Here is a 22,374-nt window from a genome sequence, read left to right as displayed (position 1 = left end):
TCTGAGCTCGCAGCCGCTTGTGAAACATGACTCAGAAGCCAGCCCTGAGCAGGAGATAATCTCTCCCCATCGTTTTGGCGCGTGGTGGAGCGGCAGAGTGCGAGTTCCCTCTGCTGGCACACACACAGCCCGGGGCTGCTGGCCCCACGGCTCCGCAGCCCAGCAGGGTCAAGCCGTGTCCCCGCTGTCCCATCCCAGCCAGGACCCCCTGGGCAGGATGAATCCGTTTCCAGGCAGCTCTCTGGAAACCCCAAAGGTGAAGCTCCAAGCCCGTTTTGCAGACAAAAGGGGGCTGCAGCAGCTGCAAACCGAATCCCACAGCCTCAGACGCAGGTCCCCGTGTCCCAGCAGAGCTCTGCTGCTGTGGGGATAAATCCTGGTGCATCCCAGGAGAGTTCCAGCAGCTTTGGGAGGGACATCGCCCTCAGATGGGATGTTCTTGGGGTGCAGAGACCCAGAGCCCCGTCCTTCGCCAGGCTCTTTCCTTGGCTTTTCGTGCACGCTTCCCGGGCTGCAGCTTTTCCTTTTGACCCCACGTTCTGCTTGTGCTGGCAGGAATCTGCTGTGGCCTTTGTCGGAGCATAGTCGGGGGGCTGAGGAATATTCCTACCCTCAGGAAGTTGCAGAGCCACTTTTCTTCCTCCAATTCCTTCTCTGGAGCTTCTGGAGATGCGAGGCTGCGCTCTGAATGCTGCTGCCACGGCACGGAGAGGACTGCCTGCTCTTCCCAGGAGCGGTCTCTTTTCCTTTTAAACCTATCCTCTTCCTTTTCGTGTACCTTTTGGGGAAATTCCTCTCCCTTTTCCTCACGCTGGCTGTCCCTCTTGCTGCTAAACAATGAATGAATCCAACAAAAGTTAAGCCCTTTCTTCCAATCAAAGCCAATCTCTGCAACGATAACTCGTGTTGGTGCTCGGAGCTCTCCTCCCCGGCGCACACACCCCCCTCACCTAACAGCCAACACCTGCAGCTCGGGTTTTAGCAGCCTGGAAAAAGATTAACAGCCTGCATGGAAGCTCCTCGGGACCAGCTTTGTAGCGTAGAAGGCACTAAATGGCACCGCAGCTTTCCCAACGCTTCGTACCGGCGCTGAGCTGCGCTCGCAGGGACCAGCTCTCCGCAGCCAGCAGGGGATGGAAGGCGAGCCCAGCCCCTCCCGGCCCCCCCAGGACCTCTCGCAGTAACCTCTGAAACTGTTGAGCTAATGGGAGAAACGATTCTTTCCTGTGATCCGAATGATATTAACCCTTGGGGCTGTGATTTGGTTGCCGTGATTTTATTTTGTTTTATTTTTTTTTCTCCTCCCTTTTCGATGACGAATTACTGGAATGATTTTGATTTTGTTTTGTATGTAGATGCAGATAATATAATTTCCTCTTCTGTTCATTCATTTTCCAGCCTTGTTTTCTTCCAGGTCTTGTTGCTCTCCACCTTCTCCTGCTGTGTTGCTGTGTGACGTGTCCGCCTTTACTTCGCCTGCTTCGCTACCATCTCATCTCAATCTCAAGCCGTAGAACAACCTGGTGGTGCAGCCCCTTTCATGAGAAATCAACCTGCTTTTGATTTTGTTTTCGTTTTTTATTTTTTTATTTTTTATTTTTTTCCTTGATTTTGGTTTTCTTCAGGCCTTCAACCTGATAGGGCCCAGACAATGTTAAGTCATGGACCTTGTACTCCCTCCTAAACTGAGGCTCAGAGAAGGCTGGGCCAGTGTGAAAAGGGGATGGCTGGGTTCAAAAACTGTGACTCCCAAACCGTTCCCCACCTGTTGGTGAAGGGAGGACGTGGATTTAAGCTCCGTGAGCTGGTGGATGTGAACGGACATCTCACCTGAGCAGAACGTCCCAGGGGGATCAGGAGCTCTGCACGAGCGCCGGGATCTCTGCGCTCCCAGTCTGCAAACTGGGAGGCACTGGGGGCTGAACGGATGTCCTGTAAAAACATCAAAAATTTAAATTTAAAAAGCAAAGACGTCCCCACTGATTCTGTCCCTTCCTCTTGGTTGTGGGCTTCAGCGCCTGGTCCTGGCAGCCTCACTCTGAGCAGCAGTGCGGGGGCCCCCAGCCCCCCGGGGCTGTGATGTGCTCGGACTGTTTGTCTCATTTTATGGAATTTGGTGTAAATGTTAGTTTAAAACTGAACATCTCATGTATTTTTTTAGTTCTAACCTGCTATTCCTTTTTTTTTTTTTTTTTTTTTGTGGAAAGTGTTAAAAAGAAAATGTTTTTGGATAACCTGTTTCCCCTCATGTGGTTCCCCTTGTGGTTTTCATGCACGTTAGAGGTTCGCGCAGAGCAGCCAGCCCTGATTTTAGATGAGGCACGCGTGGGTCCAGATTTTGGGTCAGGAACCCAGCTGGATTGAGATTTCTGGGGAGGTTCAAAATTGGGATTTCAACCTCCCAGCTCGGAGCTCAGCTGGTGCGAGTGTTGGTGGTGGGTTATTGCTTCACTTTCCCAGGCTGTGATTCAACACCAGAGGTTGATACTTGCCCAAACCCCTGGGCATGCAAATTTGAGACCAGCAGGTCCTTTGAAAATTCCTGTTTTTCCTCTCCTGTGGGTCAGCGAACAGCTTTTCATGCTGAAACAGCGCATTTAATTCCACCTGCAGAGGCCTGTTGTGTGCTCACCCTTGAGAGCATCCCTCTGGGCTTTGGATCCATCCACGATCCATCGTGGTTCTCCTCTGTCCTGGGTCACCGGGGTGCCACAGCGTGATGGGTGGCTGGATGCACCTACGTATGCTCCTAATTGGGTGCAATCCTGCTGAAGTTACCCACGTAGGGCTCAGGTTTTGTAGGATTTCTCTCGCAGAGAAGGTGCGGGGTGGCACATAGCCGCCCGGTGCCTCTGCGCCCCAGCTGGGTCTGACTTTCTGCTCCGTGGCGTGGGGGCTGTTTGGAGCTGCAGCGTTAGGGAGTAAAGGCAGAGCTTAAATCCAAGCTGTTCGATAATCCCTGCTGCTTAAATGTCTGTAAAATCGAAACGTAAAAGGTTATTGCTGGTGTTGCGAAGGTTTTCTAGATATTTAAGAAGGTGCCGCTTATGGAGCGGAGTAGTGCGAGGCTTCTCCCCGCCCTGGCCGCAGGTAAATCGATGCATGCCAGGTCGGGGTGCTCGCCCTGCGTTTGTGCAGCCCTAAATAGGAGAGAAACTGGGCTTAAAAGCCCGGTGTGCACGAGCAAGCAATTCTGCAGCCACCTCGCTGCCCCGGGCAGCCGTGCCGTAGCGGGATTGTGCAGCTCCCCGCAGTCGCTGCTCTTTGTGCTCAAACCGCCTCTGGTTTCCCTTTCCTCTCTGTCTTCCAGGCGATCCCAGGTCATTGAAAAATTCGAGGCGCTGGATATCGAGAACGCAGAGCACATGGAGACGAACGTGTCGGCGGGGGCTGCCCTTTCCAGTGAGACGCGGCAGGGCAGGAGCGAGAAGAGGGTTTTCCCTCGGAAACGGGTGAGCTGTGGACCCAGGTGTCGTGGTGGCACCCCACAGCCCGTGGTGTGGGGTCTGGCTGTAGGGTTTTTGCCCCCAGCTGGAGCACGGTGGGCTCGTGCACGAGGCAGATGGCTGCAGTCCTTGCGGGTTTGCTGCTCGCTGCTCTGTGCCCCTGGCCCGGCTGCAGATCGGAGCAGAAAATGAGGTTGTCTTTTCTCCTTCCTCCAAAATAGAAAGAGGGACACGTCAGATCTGGCACGGCAGGACACCACCATATGGCGTGAAATAACAAAAGAAACAGACAATCGAGAGAGTCCCAGTTGTGCTTAGATATTTTGGGGACAGCTTAACGCCTGAGAGGCCTGAAAAAATGTAGTGCCAGGGAAATGACACTGGTTCGGAGCTGGAGATGCCCCTTAATTATGTGGATTTTTATGCTGCTGCCCTAGTTATGAGCTGATCTGGGCTCCCATTTTCTTCTCACAGGACTTCACGTGCGAAGGGGCGGCTGTGGGCTCCATCCTGGACGTCTCTGCGTCCCCGCTGTCCCCGCACCGCCGGGCGAAGTCGCTGGACAGGAGGTCCACGGAGTCCTCCATGACGGTGAGCCACCGGGGCTGAGCTCCTCCACCGTGTAAAACCTGGTCCTCGTCCTCTGTTCCTTTCTCTCTAACCAGCTTGTAGGACGTGCGGGGTGGTTGTTGGAGCAGCCAGCTGAGTTTCAGTGACCTGAATCAGGTGTGGCTGCTCCTGGGAGTCCCAGGGGCTCAGCCAGAGAAGAGCTGCACTTTTTGCCTCTTCTACTATTGCAGAAATCAAAACCTTTTCAGGTAATGGATAGGAAGCCACGTTCACGTTTGGCTTGGTAAGGAGGGCTGATGGTGGCCCAGTTTCCAGCAACACTTTGTGATGTTTGTGCAAGTCGGTGTCAGCGGAGCGAGGTCTCCGAGGAAGGGCTGAAGCTGCCAGCTGCAGTTTTCTTCCATTTGCATGTTTCAAATGCTCACCAGACCTGGAGGCAAACAGTGCAAAACAAGCATGAAATGCCCTCTTCTCGCTCTCCACCCTGCCGTAGGAACAAAATAAATACACTTGCTAATCTCTCACAGAGATTACGCAGCCATTGTAAATATGAGCTGCATTTTTCATAGACGGGCAGCTTCTATTCAAGGACTTCTCAGAAAAATGCAGAGGCTTAGCATTTCTGTGCTAGCTTTTCATGTAGACTTGTACAGCCAGAAGAATGATTCTTGAATTCTTTGTAATAAAAAGGTGCGAGAAGTGAGTATCAAGTGACAGTGCCCATCATCTAAGGAAGGCAAGAAAACCGTGCTGTCAGTGGGAAGCATTCAGCACGCCCTTATCCTGCTGTAAAATTAGCAACATGGGAAAAAACCTGCGTGCCTGCTGGCTTGCGGCCACGACTGCAAGACTCCCCTGCCCCTCAGGTTCGCAGTATCAGCCCAGATCAGTTCTCCAGCAGGATAAAAACCGAGGGAGAGTTCATCCTTTGTTCGGCGCTGTGGGCTGCGGTTCGCGCCCATGGGTGCCTCTCCGATCAGTGCTCCATCTCTTTCTGTTTTCTGGTGTCTGCTCCCCTCGGCAGCAGCTGGCCCCAAGCTTTCAGCAGCTCTGCGTTGGGCCGAGCTCGTGCTTGGGGAAAGGCAGAGAGAGGATTGTGCTGGGAGAAACCTGCCCGCCCCGGGGCTGCGGTGCTGCCGGCTTAGCAGCATCTCTGCGGCTCTCTCTGGCTGCGTTTACACCTTGGCTTCGATTTTAAGGAAACAGAGAGGTGTAGTAAAGCAGTAGGAGTGGTGCTGAAGAGGGATTTGTCTCTTTTGCAGATGATTCTTGCTTCTTCCCAGTTGATAAACAACAAGCCCGTGAGCAGCCGTAGCACTTGTTCTCCTGTTTTCCTTCCCTGCAAAATGCGCGGTTGGGAGCCAGTGGTTTTTGCTGTGAAATGTAGATGATTTTTGATCTGAAATGTAGATGCTTTGCTTGAAGACTCTCCTTTGAAAGCTCTTGAGCCCAGTGTGGGTAGGGCTGTGTGTAAAGCTCCGCTGTTGTACCAGGGAGGGCTTGTGCCTGACCCAGGCCCCGGGAGCACGATCCCACCTGCACTTTGGCACAGGAGAAGCAGGCAGATGGTGTAGTGCTCTCTGAGAGTAAATCAGGGCTGAAATGAGGATGCCCAGCACTCCTTGCCTGCTTCACAGATGGATGCAGTCACTGCAAATGCAGTTTTCTCTCTGGTTTCTCTGCCTCTTCAGCAGGCACTGCTGGGGCTAGGTGGGCTTGTTGCTTGCAGCCACATCGTGGCCAGGCTGCTCAGGCTGGCGGCTCTCCGCTCGCTCCTCCAATTCTCTAGGGATTTGGCAAGGGAGAGGCAGCATTTACTCTCCCCTGTGACTTTGTGCTGGATTCCCACCACTGTGGGAGCACACAAACGCAGGATGAGCTCCCCCATAGCAAAGATTTGGCTGAACTGGCTCCCGGTCCCTGCTTTTCCCTGCTCCTGTTGCTGCAGCCTGTGTTGGATGCTGCAGCTGCATTTCACCCACTGCTCTCCTTTCCTCCCCCGCTGCCCGCAGCACGTGGAGCAGCCGGAGGAGCTCAGCCTCGAGGGAGCAAAAGCATTTCCCCCACATCCTCCCCGGTGCGCTGGCAGGGCTGGGGAGGAAGCAAAGGCTGGCAGGAGTCAGCCCACGCTGCTGCCTTGCTTTGCTCATCGCTCCAGCATCGCGGTGCACCCGCTTTGCAGGAAATAGCAGGTGTCGTTTGGGTGCTGCAGAGCTGGGATTCCCTCCATTTCCAGGCCCTGCATCTGGGCACTCAGCCTGGCGTTGAATCCATGCGTGGAATAACGTGTGGTTTTCTCCTCCTAGTAGGTAAGAGAGGGACAAAAATGCTTGCAGTCCTGCTAATCCCTTGCCTCTTCCTTTGAATCCTGGTTCAGCAGTACGAAATCACAAGTGCTAGGAAGGGCCCAGCCCGACTAAACCAGGCAGCAGATCCCTGCGCCTCCTCGGAGCAGACGTTGAGCCTCCACACAGCGCAGTGATCCAATTTCCCTGGGGCTGGTCTCTCTGGGTGCAGGCTGCGTTTTATCAAGCTGCTGCCATTCCTTGGTCCCCTGCTGGATGCAGCCGCTGGCGGCCCAGCCCGCCGCTCTGACCGCCTCTCTCCTTCCTTGCAGCCCGACCTGCTGAACTTCAAGAAGGGCTGGCTGACAAAACAGTACGAGGACGGGCAGGTGAGTCCGGGGAAGCTCTCCCCGCTGCTGTTACCCCCCTTTTTGGCAGCTCACACCTCCAGCAGAGCCTCGTGGCCGGGAGAGCTCTCCGCACGCGGCTGCGGTCGGTGCCGGGGGACGGGTGGCAATAAAATGGGATGGTGGGGACGGAGTGGGAGAAGCCAGAAGGTTGGGCAGACAAATCTGGAGGCAGAAGCAGTGTGCCAGGAATAGCTGGTGCTCTGTCCTGGGAGTTTCCAAGCCCCACATCTGGATGTTAAAACCGTGGGTTCCTACGGAGCCGGGGCAGGCGCTGCTGAGCCGGGGCTGGGCTGAGCTGCGGGTACCCTCTGGTGCATTGGGCCCAGGGGGTGAGGGCGTGACTGGGGGCACCCAGGGCTGAACGAAAAGCACTGGAGCAAGTGCTTTGCTAGCTGAGCTCCCTTGGATAAACGTATTCTGTGCAGGGAGCATGCAGAAGGTGCGTTCATATAGAGCACGTGCCAGGAACAGGCTGCAATTCAATTTCTAGGTACTGCGGATAAAACACAAACATTTTATTGCCTTTCTTTTTTTTGTTTTTAATCCCTCCAAGGCTTTCAGTGCAGCCACTAAAAGCACCCTTCTGCCAGTAGAGCTAACGGAGGGCTCCAGCAGTTCCTGGGGCTCTCGTGGCGTTTCACCATCAGGCGTGGGGTTGGTGCTGTTGGGGTCTGGCACTCGGCTGGCGTGACAGCCGGGAGTCCCAGTGGCTTGAACCAGCTCAAATGCTGCTGCCTGCTCCTCTGGAGGGCTTCTCGGGGGAGCCGGGAGGGGAAAAGCTGCTGGTAATCACCCTGTGCTGGTTGTTTCCTAGTGGAAGAAGCACTGGTTTGTGCTGACCGACCAGAGCCTGAGATACTACCGGGATTCAGTGGCGGAGGAGGTAGGTGGCACCCCAAAGGGCATGAAACCCGTTGCTTCTGGGGCTTTGTGCTCCCCGCGGACCTGCTGTGCACCTCCCTGCAGGGCTGAGGGCGTTGGGCATCTCCCCAAACCCTGCACGCCCTGCACGTATCCACAGCGCTTTCGGTTTGAAAAGCGTTCCAGCTTTGTGTTTTACCTCTCCCCTCCCTCTGCAGGCAGCTGACCTGGATGGAGAAATCGATTTATCCACGTGCTACGATGTCACCGAGTACCCGGTCCAGCGAAACTACGGCTTCCAGATCCACGTAAGGCCAACGTGGGGAGGAGGAGGAAGAGTCCGGTGGCTGAGCAGAGCCCCGGGACTGGGTGCTGGGTGGCTGCGGGGAGCACGGGCAGGCGCTGGTGCACGTTCAGCAGCTCTGAGCCTTGCTCTGCTCTCCCCAGACGAAGGAAGGGGAGTTCACCCTCTCTGCCATGACGTCTGGCATCCGCCGCAACTGGATTCAGACCATCATGAAGCACGTTCGCCCCACCACTGCCCCTGACGTAACAAGGTAAATGGGGGAGGTTCCTGGCCCATGCGGTGGTCTGGTTCTGTGTGCAGGAGTAAATCCTCTTTCCTTGTCCTCGTCCTCTCGTCCTTTCTTCGTGCTGAGCCTGTCTGTCCCTGGAAGCTCCGTCTCTTTCTCTCATCCCTCTCTCTGGGCTTGGTTTGGATGCTCTTTGTGGGGACGCTGATAGCGCTGACATTCCCGCGTGCACATTGCAAAGAGGGTTGAAAATGTGGCTTTAATTTGTGCGTAGGAATATGAAATACTGTGCCTATCTCAAGGCTCCTCTGGATTCCCACCAGGTATTGTGAAAGCACTTGGAAGCAGTCGCGCTGGGTTCCCCCTTTCCTCTGGCTACTGTTCAGCACCAGCTGCCCGTCCCCGCCGCGGGTCACGGCAGCGCGAGCCCGGGGCTCGCCGAGAAGCTGTTTGGCTCCGATGTGTTTTAAACTCCAGCCAGGGAATCGCCTCCCCCCTTTTTTGATCTCCCAGATAGCGGCCGCAGCTCCTTCCCCTTGCGCCTTAGCGATATTCGCCTCTCCTCCTGCCGCCAGTGCCAGAGGAAGGGGCCCCTGGGTTCGCAGAGAACCGCCCGTGAGCGCTTGTGGCTTCAGGCAAAAAGGGTGTTTGACCTCCTCACAGCTTAACCGTGCCAGCCACGCTCCCACGGGCCACCTCTTACAGGCTTCCCGGACACGGCCGCACCATTAACTCCATCTCCCATCCTTCCCGTAGCTGTGGCGAGCAGGTTTTGGCCAGGTTTGCCCCCGGTGGAGTGGCTCCTCTCACCCAGCACTCTTGGCCGGGGATGCTCCGGCGTCTCCCATCCCGTCCCGCTTGGCACCCGGCCGCTGCTGGGCCTCACGGGGTCGCCGCCTCTCTCCTCACTCCTCTGTGTGTTTGATTTCCATGCAATCCCAGGAAAAACTTCTCTTTGAAACTATCCGTGCTGAAGCCCAGGTTGGAAAACTGTGTTCTCTCCTGTATTAACGTTTTGTGGTTTGTATATCTTGTGATTCACTGCATGCTCCTCCTTTTCTGCACCTCGGATGGGAAGTTCCGCAGTTTTCATTTATTTTTCTTTCTTTTCTTTTTTTTTTTTTCCCCCTTTATTTTTTTTTTTTTCTTCTTTCTTTTCTTTCAAACAAAAGCCAGAAAGAAGGGAAGAAGCAGCCTGGTCTTGACACTTGGTTCCCCCACACTGGTATCTTCCGATGTGACTAGATGTGAAGATGAAGACCCGGGAAATTTGAGGGGACCTCCCAGCCTTTAAAGAGCCATAAATCTTGATAGCCTAGCAGGTTACTGCATGACAGTAGTCCTGTGCTCACTGTCACTGCTTCTCCCCCGAGCCCACGCGGCGTGGTTTGACTTGGCTTACCCCAGTGAGGCGCTCCAGGGGCCGGTTGTGCAGTAACTTGTTACGCCGCCCAAACAGCCGGCGATGCCGAAGCCCGAGCTGGGGAACGAGGGAATCAGTGGTGCACCCTGCTCCTTTCTCACCGGGCTGATTTCGGGTGGGGTGCACGTGGGGAATTCCGGTCACCTCGCTGAGAAGTTGGGAGCTGGAGGTCTGCGTTCACTGAGGGTTTTTGGCAAGCCCTTCGCTACGGTAACCCAGCCCGGCGGGGCGGTTTTTGGGCACGTCGTGAGCCCCCTCACCTCGCCAGCAGCCTGGGGACGGTGCTGCTGGCTCCCCGCAGCCCTCCTCTGCCTCTCCTCACCCCCCTGCCACGTCTCCACCGAGCCCAGCTCACGCTTTCTCTCGTTACTCCAGTCCTAATTACTGTTTATATTGCAGCGTGTGTCAGCACCCCAGGGGGCAGGTGCTGCCCTGCTCCCTGCCCTCCGCTGTACCCTGCAATCTGCGGAGGCGCTAATTACACGGGGCAAACGATAACCATGCAGGTTGTAAGGCACGCACGAGGAGGACGGTGACTGCTCCAGCACTGGCTCTTTGCTGAGCCCCCAGCCCCCGTTCCCTGCAGCCCCCGTGCGCTCCCCGTCCACCCCTATAAAAAACATTTTTCTGACCCATAAATACCGTCGCGAGGCAGAGTCCCCTCCTCGCCACGCGATGATGGGAATTGATTTCTCTGCAGTGGAGGAGGTGGGAAATGTGTGAGCGGAATGAAAAGCCACGGGGCACTCGTGGGAGATGGACTGCAAAATTTGGGGGCAGCCCAGTTGGTCTCATAGCACAGCTCCCTGCGGCCATCCAGCTGTGCCCTGGCACACATCCCTGTGCCCTTTGGGAGCTGAGGAGGAGGAGTGGGCTCAGGAGAGATGGCACCTCCAGAAACACTGAGCTTCTTCTCCATGGTGTTTAGAGCAATGTTATTTCTGCCCCCCACCGATGCCCGAGGAGCCCCAGGGCTCTCTTTCTTCCTGGCACTCTTTGTTTTAAGACGCCATCTCCTCGCTGGTTTATTTATTTAAAGTGCAGCTGTGAGCACTGACTCCAGACAGTGCCTGGCTGTACGTCTGCTCTGGAGCCAGGCAGTGTCTTCTAAATGCTTGAGGAGCAAGGAGGTTTTGCTGTGGTGCCTTTTGGCTTTATTTTATTAGCTACGAGTGACAGAGCTGAAGAAGGAATCGTCTCCAAGCTGTTTTTTAGCCGGTAACTGCCAGCATTTCTTGAAACCCAGCTCTACCGAGCCCGTGGTTTGGTGGTGGATGAAAGTGCATCGGAAGATACCTGGCCCCATGCAGAGTCATCCCTTCTGCCCCAGTCTTTGTCTGGGCATTGGAAGGGGGAGCGGGGCTTGTTCCAGCGCTGGGGGAGCCCTGCTGCTGCTGCTGCTGCTGCTGCTGCTCCTGCTGCTGCTCCTCTTGCTGCTGCTGCTCCTCCTGCTGCCACTGCTCCTGCTGCCAGCAGTCCAGGCGCATGTGGTCTCGTGGGCTGGAGCAGTGGTAGCATTGATTTGCCTGCAGCGAAGGGCCCAGACAGCTGCTTTCTGGCTCTTTCTCACCGTGCCCTTCGAGAAAGCTTTTCCAGGCTGTGCTGGAGCCCGGGGGATGCTGTGGTTGTGCTGGATGTGGAGAGCCGAGGGGCAGCCTGAGCAGCAGGGCTGTGCCCCAAGGAGGCATCTCGGGGGGCTTCTGGTGGCAAAGAGGGGTCAGCGAGCCCGTGCCATTCCAGCAGGACAGGATTCCTCTGCAAACTTAAACACGGCTATTTCCATTTTATTTTATTTTTGATTTCGATCTGCATGTTCCAAGGCTGGCATGTCTACGTTTAATGAGCTGGTATTGCATTATGGATTACCCGTAGGTTGGAAACGGCACTGCCTCCCCCTGATAACTCTCCCTGCTTGACGAGTATGTCTCCCCTCTCAACCCACCACCCCCTAACTCGGCACTAAAAAGCATCCCTTGCTTGAGAATCTGGCGTTTGCAGCGATTTCCGCGGCGTGTCCAATAACTCTCGCTCTCCTTGCTGCACCAACAACAGCATCCGTGCCATGCAGCCCCGAGCCACCCAACAGGCTGCTTTTCGTGGGGAGAGCCGTGCCTTCAGCGCAGATAGTGGCACGGAGAAGTTTTCTCCCCGTTACTGCCCGTCCCCCCGTTACCAGATGCTCCGTGCTTCTCCGCCCCGCGGTGCTGAAGCCGGGCTGGCTTTTGGTGGGACCGGTGGCACCCTCCCTGTGTGCACATCATGTGGCCGCGTCGACTGGTGTGTGCGTGTGCATGGGCAGGCACTGGAGGAGTCCTCGAAGCCTTTTTACTGCCCACGAGGATGGTTTGGGGCTGCTGCCTGCCCCGGGGCAGCTGCTGAGGAGGAGCACGGTCGGGATCGAGCTCTCCCGGGGCCGCTTGCACCAAGGCTTTGCGCACCAGCGTGACCCGGGGAAGGGCAGCGGTGGCTCCCGCGCCCGAGAGGCGGTGGGAGACGGAGGGGCAGGGGGGCACCCACGTGGCATTGGCTTGGGCTTCAGCAGCCCCTTTCCACCCGGCTCTTCAAGGCATGCGTGGGAGCACCTCGCCACCCGGAGCGCACGCTGACGCTTTTCTTTCCTCCTCTCTCTGTCCTCGCAGCTCCCTGCCGGAAGAGAAAAGCAAAACGAGCTCTTCCTTTGAGACCAGCCCGAAACCCAGCGAGAAGCCGGACGCCGAGCAAGCAGAGCTGGACCCGGAGCAGAAACGGAGCCGCGCCCGGGAGCGCCGGCGAGAAGGACGATCCAAGACCTTCGACTGGGCTGAGTTTCGCCCCATCCAGCAAGCCCTTGCCCAGGAGCGTGCCAACGCCGCAGACCCCTCCAAGAGCTCCACCGCCGCCTTCCCCAGGGACGCCGGCACCGCCGACGCCGACCCCGGAGAGCTGGAGCGGGAGCGGGCCCGGCGGCGCGAGGAGAGGCGCAAGCGCTTCGAGATGATCGACGCCGTGGACGGGGCAGGGCCCGAGGAAGCTCTGAGGATGGAGGTGGACAGGATCCTGCCCGTCCCGGCAGACATCAAACCGCAGAACGTCCACGTGGAGATCGAGCAGCGGTGGCACCAGGTGGAGACCACCCCGCTGCGGGAGGAGAAGCAGATCCCCATCGCGCCCCTGCACCTCGCCCACGCCGAGGACCGGGATGAGGGGCTGGCGAAGCAGCACTTGACCACGCTGCTGGAGAAGGAGGTAAAGAGGTGGCTGTAGGAGGCCTGAGCAAGGCTTAAAAAGCTGCATTTACTCCTGCTTCGTGGTAGCAGTAAGTGGGGGTGCTTGGGGCGCAGGTCCACGTCCGTTCTTGGTCCCAGGATTAGGTTTGTTAGCCTGCCTTCCCCTGAGGAGATGAGCACAGTAGATGCATGTTAACCAGACCCTGAACTGAAGCTCATAATTCTGCCAGCCTCTGCACCTGTAGGGATCTGTGTCTGCAATTATGTCTGCAAAATTACAAGCAGGGTTGAATTGCAGCACACGTCACAGAGGTTGGCTTCTTGTGGAGCCTGTATCAAACGATCTCAGGAGTTTAGGAAAAGAAAGGAGACTCAGCTCACTTGGAAGAGGGCCACGCCTGGGATAACAGAGGTTGTTGTTAGTCAGGATTGAGGTGCTTTAGCAGGAATGAAAGGGGTGCAGGCGTGGAGTAGCCATGAGTATTGCCAACCTGAACCCAAGTGGGATTTGCCTGGGTCACTCCTGGCACGGGCTGGTGCCCTTTGTCCTTTTCTGCAGTGAGCTTTATGGATTAAACTAAAGTCCAACAGAGTTCTTTGGGGGGTGGAACTTCGCCTGGTAAAATGAAATCCAGATGCCAGAGCAGAGCGAGGCAGCGGTGCCATTGGATGCCCCGCTCGTGCCGCTTGGCATCCCCTCCGGGCTGCTTTCTCCTGATGGCTGACCCCCTCCCCACTCGCTGGACGCTGTCTCTGTTTGTGTCCCTGCAGCTGGAGCAGAAGCAGAAGGAGGCCCTGGAGCTCCTGGAGCAGAACCGGCACCTGCAGGACCAGCTGAAAGTGGCGCTGGGCCGGGAGCAGAGTGCCCGGGAGGGCTACGTGTTGCAGGTAGGCTGGGGGGAGAGGGAAAGCCGTCTTCTCTGCGCCCAAAGGGGACCCTGTCGGGCTTCAGGCCGGGCTGTTGTGGGTACACCCTGGTTAATGCAGAGATGGAGGGGCTCCGAGAGGTCTGACCCTCTTGGAAAAGTTGCTAGTTGTCACCTGGAAAGGATCTCCTGCGTACCAAAAGCTCTGATCTGGAATGGAGTAGGCAGAAGGTAACGCTGCCTACTGGTTTCCCCAGGAGAAAACGAAACGCAGCCGTGGTAGATAGGACCTCAGCAAAGCCCATCTCTGATCCATCCTATATATGATTGCCTGTGCAATCCCCTTCTGAGTGCCAGGCATTCCCCTCGGGCAGGGGATGGACGTGAGGCTCTCCACATTTCTTGTAGTCCATCAGATCCTTCTGGAGTCAGGGCTGATTCACTCTGGGACAGCCCAGCTGCTGTCTTGGAGAGCTTCGGTGCTTTCTTCTGTTGCAAGGTGCCTTTCCACAGCAAGGCCTGGAAATGGTTTGGAAATTTTGGCCAACGAGATGGGAGAAGCTCTCGGGAAGCCTTTCCTCCCCACCTCCAAACAGCGGGCTGTTCGCCAGCCCCTCCTGTGAGAGCATCCGTGCTCCGGAGGAGGCATGAAGGCAGCTTCTGGCTCGGCAGGGCTGGCGTTTTGATCTGCTCACGTCTGTTTGGCCCAAGTGGCTCTGGATCCACGTGGATCCTTGTGTGGCTGCGTGCTGTGCTCCCGCGGCAGCAAGCCTTACGTCCTTGTTTCTCAGGGCAGGAATTTCCCCTGGAGAAATTGTAAAGGCAGAGGAGCCAGCCCAGGCAAGAGCGCGTCTTGCCTCCCTTACTGGTGATCTCCTTGGAGGAGTTCCTTATTAGTGTAGTATTTTTAAGCCCCCCCAAGCTACAGTGCTTGCTGGGAGGAGTGCCATTTTCACTTGGCAATGCTGGAAAAACCTCCTTGGGGACCAGAAGGAGAAGAAAATGGCATCGAGCTAGCAAATAAGTCAGTGCTAGAGAGGCAGCGCCATCCTCTTTCGAATGGTAGATTCAGCATCCGTAAGGCTGCTAAATGAGACCGCCAAGAGGCCAATTTTGTGCGAGGTGCAGGGATGAGCTCCTGCAGGGGCACCTCTTGCAGGAGGAGGAGAAACGCGAGCAGTTTCCCCATCTATCACGATCCCAATGTCTGCTGGATTTGCCACTCCGTAGCCTGCAGCTGCCGCCCCTGTTTTGGGGCTGGATTTAATCTGCCGTATGGCAGCAGCTCGCGCTGGCCCCGAGCCCTGGCACCAGCCCGAGTTTCCACGACAGCGTGGAGTAACTCCCGCATCCCTGGAGCACAGGCATCCGACCCTGCTTCGCCTGGGGCTTGGAAACCAGGGGACGGGGATCAAAACCAGGTGCTGCATCCTTCTGGCCGGCCTGGCTGAAGGTGGCCGTGGCGCCTCGATGCGAGGTGGGGCGAGAGGGGAAGTCTGCAGAAGGGCTGAGCAAATCGTTGCTGCGCTAAGGAGCGACCCAGCCTCTCACCTAGAAGCTGGGCAGGGTTTTTTAGGAAGGGTCAGAGGGTTTTGCTGCTCCGGTCTAATTGTCCCAGCGATTTGCCTGACGTTACCCCAGGAGCAGAGGGATTAAAGCCCTGTAGGAAGGAGTAACCCCACCAGACCCCACCAGCGTGAAGGGAAGGAAACCGATTATTATTTAGTGGTTTCTGCAGCCCCAAACCACGGGCAAACATCACGGCATTTTTATTGGACTCACCCTCTGAACGTGTCACGCCCCCCACCTCCATCACACCTAATTTTGGAGAGCTTCCTGTGTTCCCGGGGGGGCACCGAGCCCTCGGCCAGCCCCGTGGCGGACACCCGAGCGCTGCCGCGGCACGAGAGACGCTGTTCCCGTAAGGCAGCCGTCGAGATAACGGCCCCCATGCATGTGCCGTGCACTGCAGCCCTCTCCCCCCTCCTGTAACCCTTCTCTCGCTCTCAGCTTCCTCGGGACACACACGGGGTGCCCAACGGGGGGCACGGCGGGGGCTCCTGCCCTACGCACACCGACCCGAGACGTCCCCAGCTCCGGTCACGGCGGGCGGGAGGGGTCACGTACTAACCTGTCCCGGGCGGGTGTTCTTGCATGGTTTTTTTTTTGGTGTAAAGCATGAAATTTAACTTTTAACGTTAACTGAGTGTCACATCTGTGGGCTTTCCTTACCAGCAACCAGAGTACAGCAAGGCAGGCCAAATTCCTAGGCTTAACGCTGTGCTTCTCTTGCCTCTTCCTGTCTGTGTATTTATTTTTTTTTTTTTTAAAGATACATAATTTCTGTCGCCTTTTGCATGACTCTCTTTGTGAGTTTTCTCTTTGCATGCTACACTGCTTTGGTTTGAATCTCACAAAGGTTGGTTTCTTTCGTTTTACATTCTCATCACACCTGTTCCCCCCCCCACCCCCTTCACTTGTCGGGCTTTTTATTTTGTCCTTTTTCGTTTGTTTGTTTGTTTTTTTTGCAGGTAGCGAAATTAGAATCCTTCCTAGCCTTAAACTTTAGCATAACACCATCTCTCTAATGCGATGAGCAGCCAATAAGTCCTGTCTAGCAGTCACAGAAATGACATCGCCACGCCGGCTGTCCTGTCTCCCTGCGTTTCGGTGGGATGTGATGTCATTTGCTGCCACCTCACTTTCTGTTGTTGCTTTTGTTCGGTAGGACTGTGGTACCTGAACTGTGCACTTTTTGTTTCATGACAAAATGAACAAACACACTAAAAAAAAAGCAATTCCTTTCTCCCCGGCCTGTTCCCGTCCCCTCCTCCTTCTCACCCTTCCAGTTTTTCTCTCGTCTGTCCGTCTCTGTTTTACTGCTGGTGTTTCTTTTTTTTTTTCATTGTTTTTTTTTTTTTTTGGTTCTGTTTGATTTTGGTTGTTTTCTTTTTAGCCTGTTACTGTACAGCTGTTTTGATGTTACGGTCCATGTTTTCTGTTACTGGAAAGCAGTTGTCGCTCATTTAAAAAACAAAAAAAAAAAGAGAGAAAAAAAAAAAAAGAAAAGTTGGTTAAAACAAAATAAAATTGTGCCAAGAACAAATCATCCCAATTGGAGCATGTGGGTAGCAGCCAAATCGCTGTGAGGAGCTTTTCCATGGCCTGCCTGGCCAGAGGTGTGACACTCAGAAGGGAGAGCCAAGAGTGTTACTAATCTCATATTTAATCAATTTTTTTAAGACCGAGGTGGCCGCCTCGCCATCAGGTGCCTGGCAGAGGCTCCACAAAGTCAACCAAGACCTCCAAAGCGAGCTGGAAGCCCAGTGCCGGCGTCAAGAGCTGATCAATCAGCAGATTCAGTCGCTGAAACGCAGCTACGCCGAGGCTAAGGACGTGATCCGGCACCACGAAGCCGAGATTCAGAGCCTGCAGGCGAGGCTCAGCAACGCGGCCGCCGAGCTCTCCATCAAGGAGCAGACCCTGGCCAAGCTCAAGAGCGACCTGAGGAGCGAGAAGGAGAAAGCCAAGGAGCAGCTGGAGGAGTGGCAGCACGGCGAGGCCGCGCTCAGCTCCCAGCTGAAGGCCAGCGAGCAGAAGCTGAAGAATGCGGAGGCTCTGCTCCTGGAGAAGACCCAGGAGCTGCGGGACCTGGAGATGCAGCAGGCTTTGCAGCGGGACCATCAGAAGGAGGTGCAGCGCCTCCAGGACAGGATCGCCGACCTGAGCCGGCAGCTGAACGCGAGCGAGCAGACGCGGATCCTCATGGAGGAGAAGCTGCAGAAGAACTACGAGGCCTTGCTGGAGAGCTGTGAGAGGGAGAAGCAGGTTTTATTACACAGCCTGAAGGAGGTGGAGGATAAGGCCAACGAGTACGAGAATCAGCTGCAAAACAACGAGCAGCAAATGGAGATTCTGCAGAAGGAGAAGCTGAGCGCCAAGTTCGAAGGCAGCGAGCTTGTCCACCAGCTGGAGGAGCAGCTGGTGATGAAGGAGGCCAGCATCCAGAAGCTCGCCGAGCACATTGAGGAGCTTGAAAGGGAGAGAGATCAGATCAAATGTCGGTTCCACGAGCTCATGAACCAGGTCGCCGAGTCAGATAACGAAGTCGCCAAGCTGCAAGCAAAGTTGAAGATGGAAGAGACCAACTACCACAACCTGGAGCAGTCGTTTGAGGAGGTGTCGGATCAGTTCCAGGGTGTGCAGAAGGTGCTGAAAGAAAAAGAGGAGGAGCTGAGACACGTTAAGGAAATGCACTTGAGGATTGTGGAGAAGAAAGATCAAGATCTCAGCGAGGCTTTGGTTAAAATGATTGCTCTGGATAGCAATTTAGAGGAGACAAAAGTAAAGCTGAAGGCCAAGGAGGAGGCTTTAAGGAAATTAGCTAGCATAGGCACAGGTCCATGTGCTGAGGAGACAGAAGATGTTGGCCCCAGCCTCGAGGCTGATGAAAGTCATCCGTCTCAGCTGGGGCAGCCTCTGCAAACTCAGGATGTCCTCCCAGCTCTGAGTTACGCACTGAAGGAGGAGGAGGAGGAGGTCCTTGAGACCAGCCAGAGGCAAGCAGAGGAGTTTGGCTCCCCGTCCAAAGCTGCAGAGCTCCAGGACCAAGAGCTGGTCCAGAAAGCCTTAGCAAAGCCTGATGTAGGAATCATGGGGGCCAAGAGGCAACGAATCCGTTTCTCCAGCATCCAGTGCCAAAAATACATCCACCCGGATGGGTCAGAGAAGAACTGGACCAGCAGCACCTCTTCAGACACCAGCCAAGACAGGTCGCTGTCTGAGGAAAGCATGTCCTCGGAGCCCGCTCTCGGTTACCCCTCGTCAGGGGCCAGCGACTCCGAGACCTATCTCTCGATCATCCACTCTCTGGAAACCAAGCTGTATATCACAGAGGAAAAGCTCAAAGACGTGACCATGAAGCTTGAAAGCCAGCACGGCCATAATCAGGAGACGCTCATCGCCCTTCACCACCAGTGGGCCAGCACGGAGTCCCAGCTGCGGGAGCAGCTTCAGAGCAGCTTGTCCCAAGTCAGCGCTCTGATCTCGCAGCTGGAGAGCGAGAGGCAGGAGAAGTTCAAGCTCATAGAAAATCATGTGAGCGAGCTGGGAGGCTTCCAGATGAAAAACGATCAAGCGCTGACTTGCTTAGAGCAGTGCAGGGAGCAGCTAAGAGCTTTGCCTAAGTCAGATGAGGAAAAAGAGGGCGATTTGTTCCTTGTTACTCTGTCCGGCCTGGAGACGACCTTATCGAGCGCAATCCAAGCCTTGAGAGGGGCGCCAGGCCCGTCTGAGTATCAGCAGGGCGAGGGCCTTATCACGGAAACCCCTGCTTCAGAGGGAGGGCTTCGGAGCGAGGAGGAGCACGTCCCCAAGGATCAGCGAGCCGAAACGTTCGACGCGGGCCAGCTGAGATGGCTTTCGGAGAGAGTGGCCTTCGAGGCCTCTCTGATCAACCAAATAGCGGAGTCTTTGCAAAGTGCAGGCTCTGAGATATCTCAGCTGCTCAGGGAGATCCAAGGGACAGCTGAGGAGGCTTTGATAGAGCCGGCAAATGTTTCTCCTACAGCAGTTGACTTGGCCGGTGTCCTGTCTAACAAGCTGCTGCTGGAAGGGGAGTTCTGGAGCCAGGTGGAGGAGCTGAGAGTGCACTTGAGCACCAGGGAAGGAGAAGCAGAGGGCAAAACAGAAACAGCAGGTTTGGGGATTTCTCCGTGTTTTCTCAGTGCTGTAGCAGATGCTACACTGATCAAGGCAGAACTTGGGTTTGTGGCACAGAAAATGAGGGATTCTTTCCATCGGAGATTGAAAACAATCGAAGAGGACCTCCATAATACCAAAACAGCCCTCCAGCAGCATAAGTGCATGCTGGAGGAAATCATCAAAGCATACAGGACTCCTGATTTTGACAGAGTCATGCACCAGATTTCTGAAGCACTTGAGATTCAGAAAGATGCTTCAGAAAGAATGCAGATCTCCTGGGACGGGAGCCGTCTCCAGATGGTGCCGTACCAGGACTCGGCCAAGGTGGGGGAGGTCTGCAGCCTGCCAGGCCGCAGTAGCGAAGCTCTCGTTTCCATCCAGGAAGACCTTGCCCAACAGCTAAAGGACAAATCAAACGTGCTTAAGGAAATATCCGTTGCCTTACTGTCTCTGCCTCCTGAGGAGGCCATGAGAGACTGCCAGAAGCTCCTGAAGATATCTCAGAGTCTTTCCTACCACTCGTGCATGGGAGACCTGGAGCGGTATTCCTCTTTGCTAGTCCAAGATGCAATTGTTCAGGCTCAGGTTTGTTACGCCGCTTGCAAAGTCCGGCTGGAGTACGAGAGAGAGCTCAAGTCCTACAAGGAGTCCTTGCAGAGCATGGATGCGCTCTGCCAGGAGCGCGTGAAGACGGTCTCTCTGCTCCGGGACGAGTACGAAGACTTGCTGCGAAAGCAGCAGGGGGAGTACGGCGAGGTGATAGCCATGCTGGAGCGGGAGAACGCCGATCTCAAAGCGAAGGTCTCCCAGCTGGACGGTCAGCGAAGGCTTCTGGAGGAAGAAGAGCGCAAGCACAGCAAAAGCTTGAGCGAGTTGCAGGGCCGCTACGAGGAGGAGATCCGGAACGTGATCGAGCAGCTGAACAGGACGGAGGATGCCCTGAAGGCCGAGAGGACGGAGGGCCTCAGCCAGCTGGACGCCATCGTCCGCGACAAGCAGAACATGGAGCGGTACCACCTGGAGCAGATGCAGCTGCTGGAGGACAAGTTCCAGGCCAAGATCAAGGAGCTGCAGGTCATCCACGGCCAGGAGCTGCAGGCGCTGCAGGAGCACTACAGCCAGAACCTGCAGCGCCTGCAGGAGACCCTCGACGAGTACCAGCGGCAGCACCCGGAGGTGTCCCCCGCGGCAGGACCGGGCGGTGGGGACCCCTGGGTGGCCGGGGAGCCGGGTGGCACCGGGCAGGGTCCCGGCGGTGAGCTGGACTCCATGCACGGCCTGAGGGAGCGCATCCAGGAGCTGGAGGCCCAGATGAACGTGATGAGGGACGAGCTGGAGAACAAGCACCTGGAGGGCAGCGCTTCCACGCTGAGGGAGAAATACCAGAAAGACTTTGAAAACCTAAAGGTTTTGCCACGTTTAACGCTTTATGCTTTCTTCTGCTCGAGTGTACCGGGGGGTGCCTTCTTTCCCCAGGTTTGCCAAACTTAGGGGCATCCCCCATGAGAGGCAGCACACCTGAGCAAGCCCCTAAATGCTTAAAAGACCTCTGTAAAGCATGGTATTTATTCCATGCTTGTTTTTCTCTGTGCTGGGGTATTCTAAATGCATTGCTGGGGGGGAGAGAGCTAATTACTGGAGGCAGTCTGAGCAGCAGGGCTGCTGGTCGTGTAGATGGAAGGAGAGTTTCAAAATAGCTTGATACTGTCAAGCTCTCCTTCAGTGTTTCTCCTCGTACCCGAGGTGTACATTTTGTTTGTGACTTCCCTTTAGAAGCATTCCTGAACTCTGTCTTTCCCAGTCTGACCAAATCTCCAGTCTGTCCCTTCTGCCCTCAAAAATGGGAGATGAAACGGGGACCTGTGCTCTCCAAATGTACGTTCCCGGGGCAGGTAGCTGCAAACGGACGCCAAATTCTGTAGCACAGCAATCTCCTCTGCACGTGGCTGAGAGGGAGACCACTGGTGGTATACGCCAGCATTTTTCACGTAACAAACAGTGCACAGTTGCTGGGACCCCAGCCTTAGGTGCAGAAAACCCAGTGGCGATGAAATGCCTTCATTAAGATTGCTCCAGCAGTCAGGGCGGGCTGTAAAACCAGCCTTAGATGGATGGTACAGCTCTGAAAAAAACAACAAACCTCCTGGGTTGGGTGTTCTGCTTTTGGTTCAAGACCATTTCCAGCTAGGACCTGGCTTTAGGGTGGCAGAGGAGTCCCAGCAGCAGCCAGGTTGAGCAGCAGGGGCAAGGAGAGGTGGCCAAAAGGTCAGCAGTGGTCGTGCAAAGGCCATGCTGGCGATGCTTTCCAGGAGCAGTCGTTTGTGGAAGTCAGCAAAACCAGCCAAAATTGAGGCTCCAAACTAACAGCAAGCACAGACCCTGCCCTCCCTCCCTGGCTGTGCCAAAACCAAAGCAAGAAGCATCGGCTGGGCAGAGCAGTTTGGGAAGAGAGCGGCTGCGACTGACCTGTGTATGCACCTCTGGAGGGAGCAGAGGGACAGAGAGGAAAACAGAGATGTCCCTAGGTTTGAAAGCCGTCCAGGAAATTGCAAATCAGTTTTACAGGTTAAGATTCTTCTGTTTTGAACCACACTAGGCACTGGTTTGTACCTTTCAGGTGTCCTGGATTTATAGCAATGCATTTACAATACATTCAATACTGAATCCACAGTCCTATCGAGGAGTATCCGTGGTTTTCCTCCAGTGTTAGAGGCATAAGGAAGGATCCTGCAAGCCAAGCCCAGGCAGGTTCTGGCACTGAGCTGCAAGTTTCAGAAAACAAGGCTGAGAAAAAAAAAATGCAAAATGCCTCCGGATTAAAACTTGAAGGGGAAGGAAAAAGCACCAGAGCTGAAAATAGGGGGAATGACAGAGGTTATGCAGAATATACGACAAAGTGGTGATGCTGAAGAGTGTGTGTTAGTGTAGGTCAGTGGGTGTTGGACTTGTGTCACTGGGGGAGTGACTTTGTCCCCCTTAAATCACCCTTAGAGTCCCCGTGGCTCCCTAGGGGACAGTCCTCACCCCCCTTTGAAAACACAAATGTGAAGCAAGAATTTAATTGAGATAGG

General features: G+C 55.4%; 1 protein-coding gene across 8 annotated transcripts in view; it reads left to right on the top strand.

Annotated features, from left to right (window-relative positions):
• The window catches only part of MPRIP (myosin phosphatase Rho interacting protein), a 72,889-nt gene that overhangs the window by 35,236 nt on the left and 15,279 nt on the right, over window positions 1-22,374 (top strand). For 3 of the 8 annotated variants that reach the window (XM_032198045.1, XM_032198047.1, XM_032198046.1), the window contains exons 8-17: window positions 3,311-3,452; window positions 3,921-4,037; window positions 6,634-6,690; window positions 7,526-7,594; window positions 7,791-7,880; window positions 8,020-8,129; window positions 9,048-9,125; window positions 12,168-12,753; window positions 13,506-13,622; window positions 16,844-20,710. In XM_032198045.1, the coding sequence (XP_032053936.1) occupies window positions 3,311-3,452; window positions 3,921-4,037; window positions 6,634-6,690; window positions 7,526-7,594; window positions 7,791-7,880; window positions 8,020-8,129; window positions 9,048-9,125; window positions 12,168-12,753; window positions 13,506-13,622; window positions 16,844-20,710 (5,233 nt within the window). The remainder of the gene's footprint in view (window positions 1-3,310; window positions 3,453-3,920; window positions 4,038-6,633; window positions 6,691-7,525; window positions 7,595-7,790; window positions 7,881-8,019; window positions 8,130-9,047; window positions 9,126-12,167; window positions 12,754-13,505; window positions 13,623-16,843; window positions 20,711-22,374) is intronic. The other 5 variants (XM_032198051.1, XM_032198052.1, XM_032198049.1 and 2 more) reach the window with 4 other exon arrangements.

The sequence above is a fragment of the Aythya fuligula genome, chromosome 15 (assembly GCF_009819795.1).
Source record: "Aythya fuligula isolate bAytFul2 chromosome 15, bAytFul2.pri, whole genome shotgun sequence".
Classification (NCBI taxonomy): Eukaryota; Metazoa; Chordata; class Aves; order Anseriformes; family Anatidae; genus Aythya; species Aythya fuligula.
This window is presented reverse-complemented; position numbering and strand designations above follow the sequence as displayed.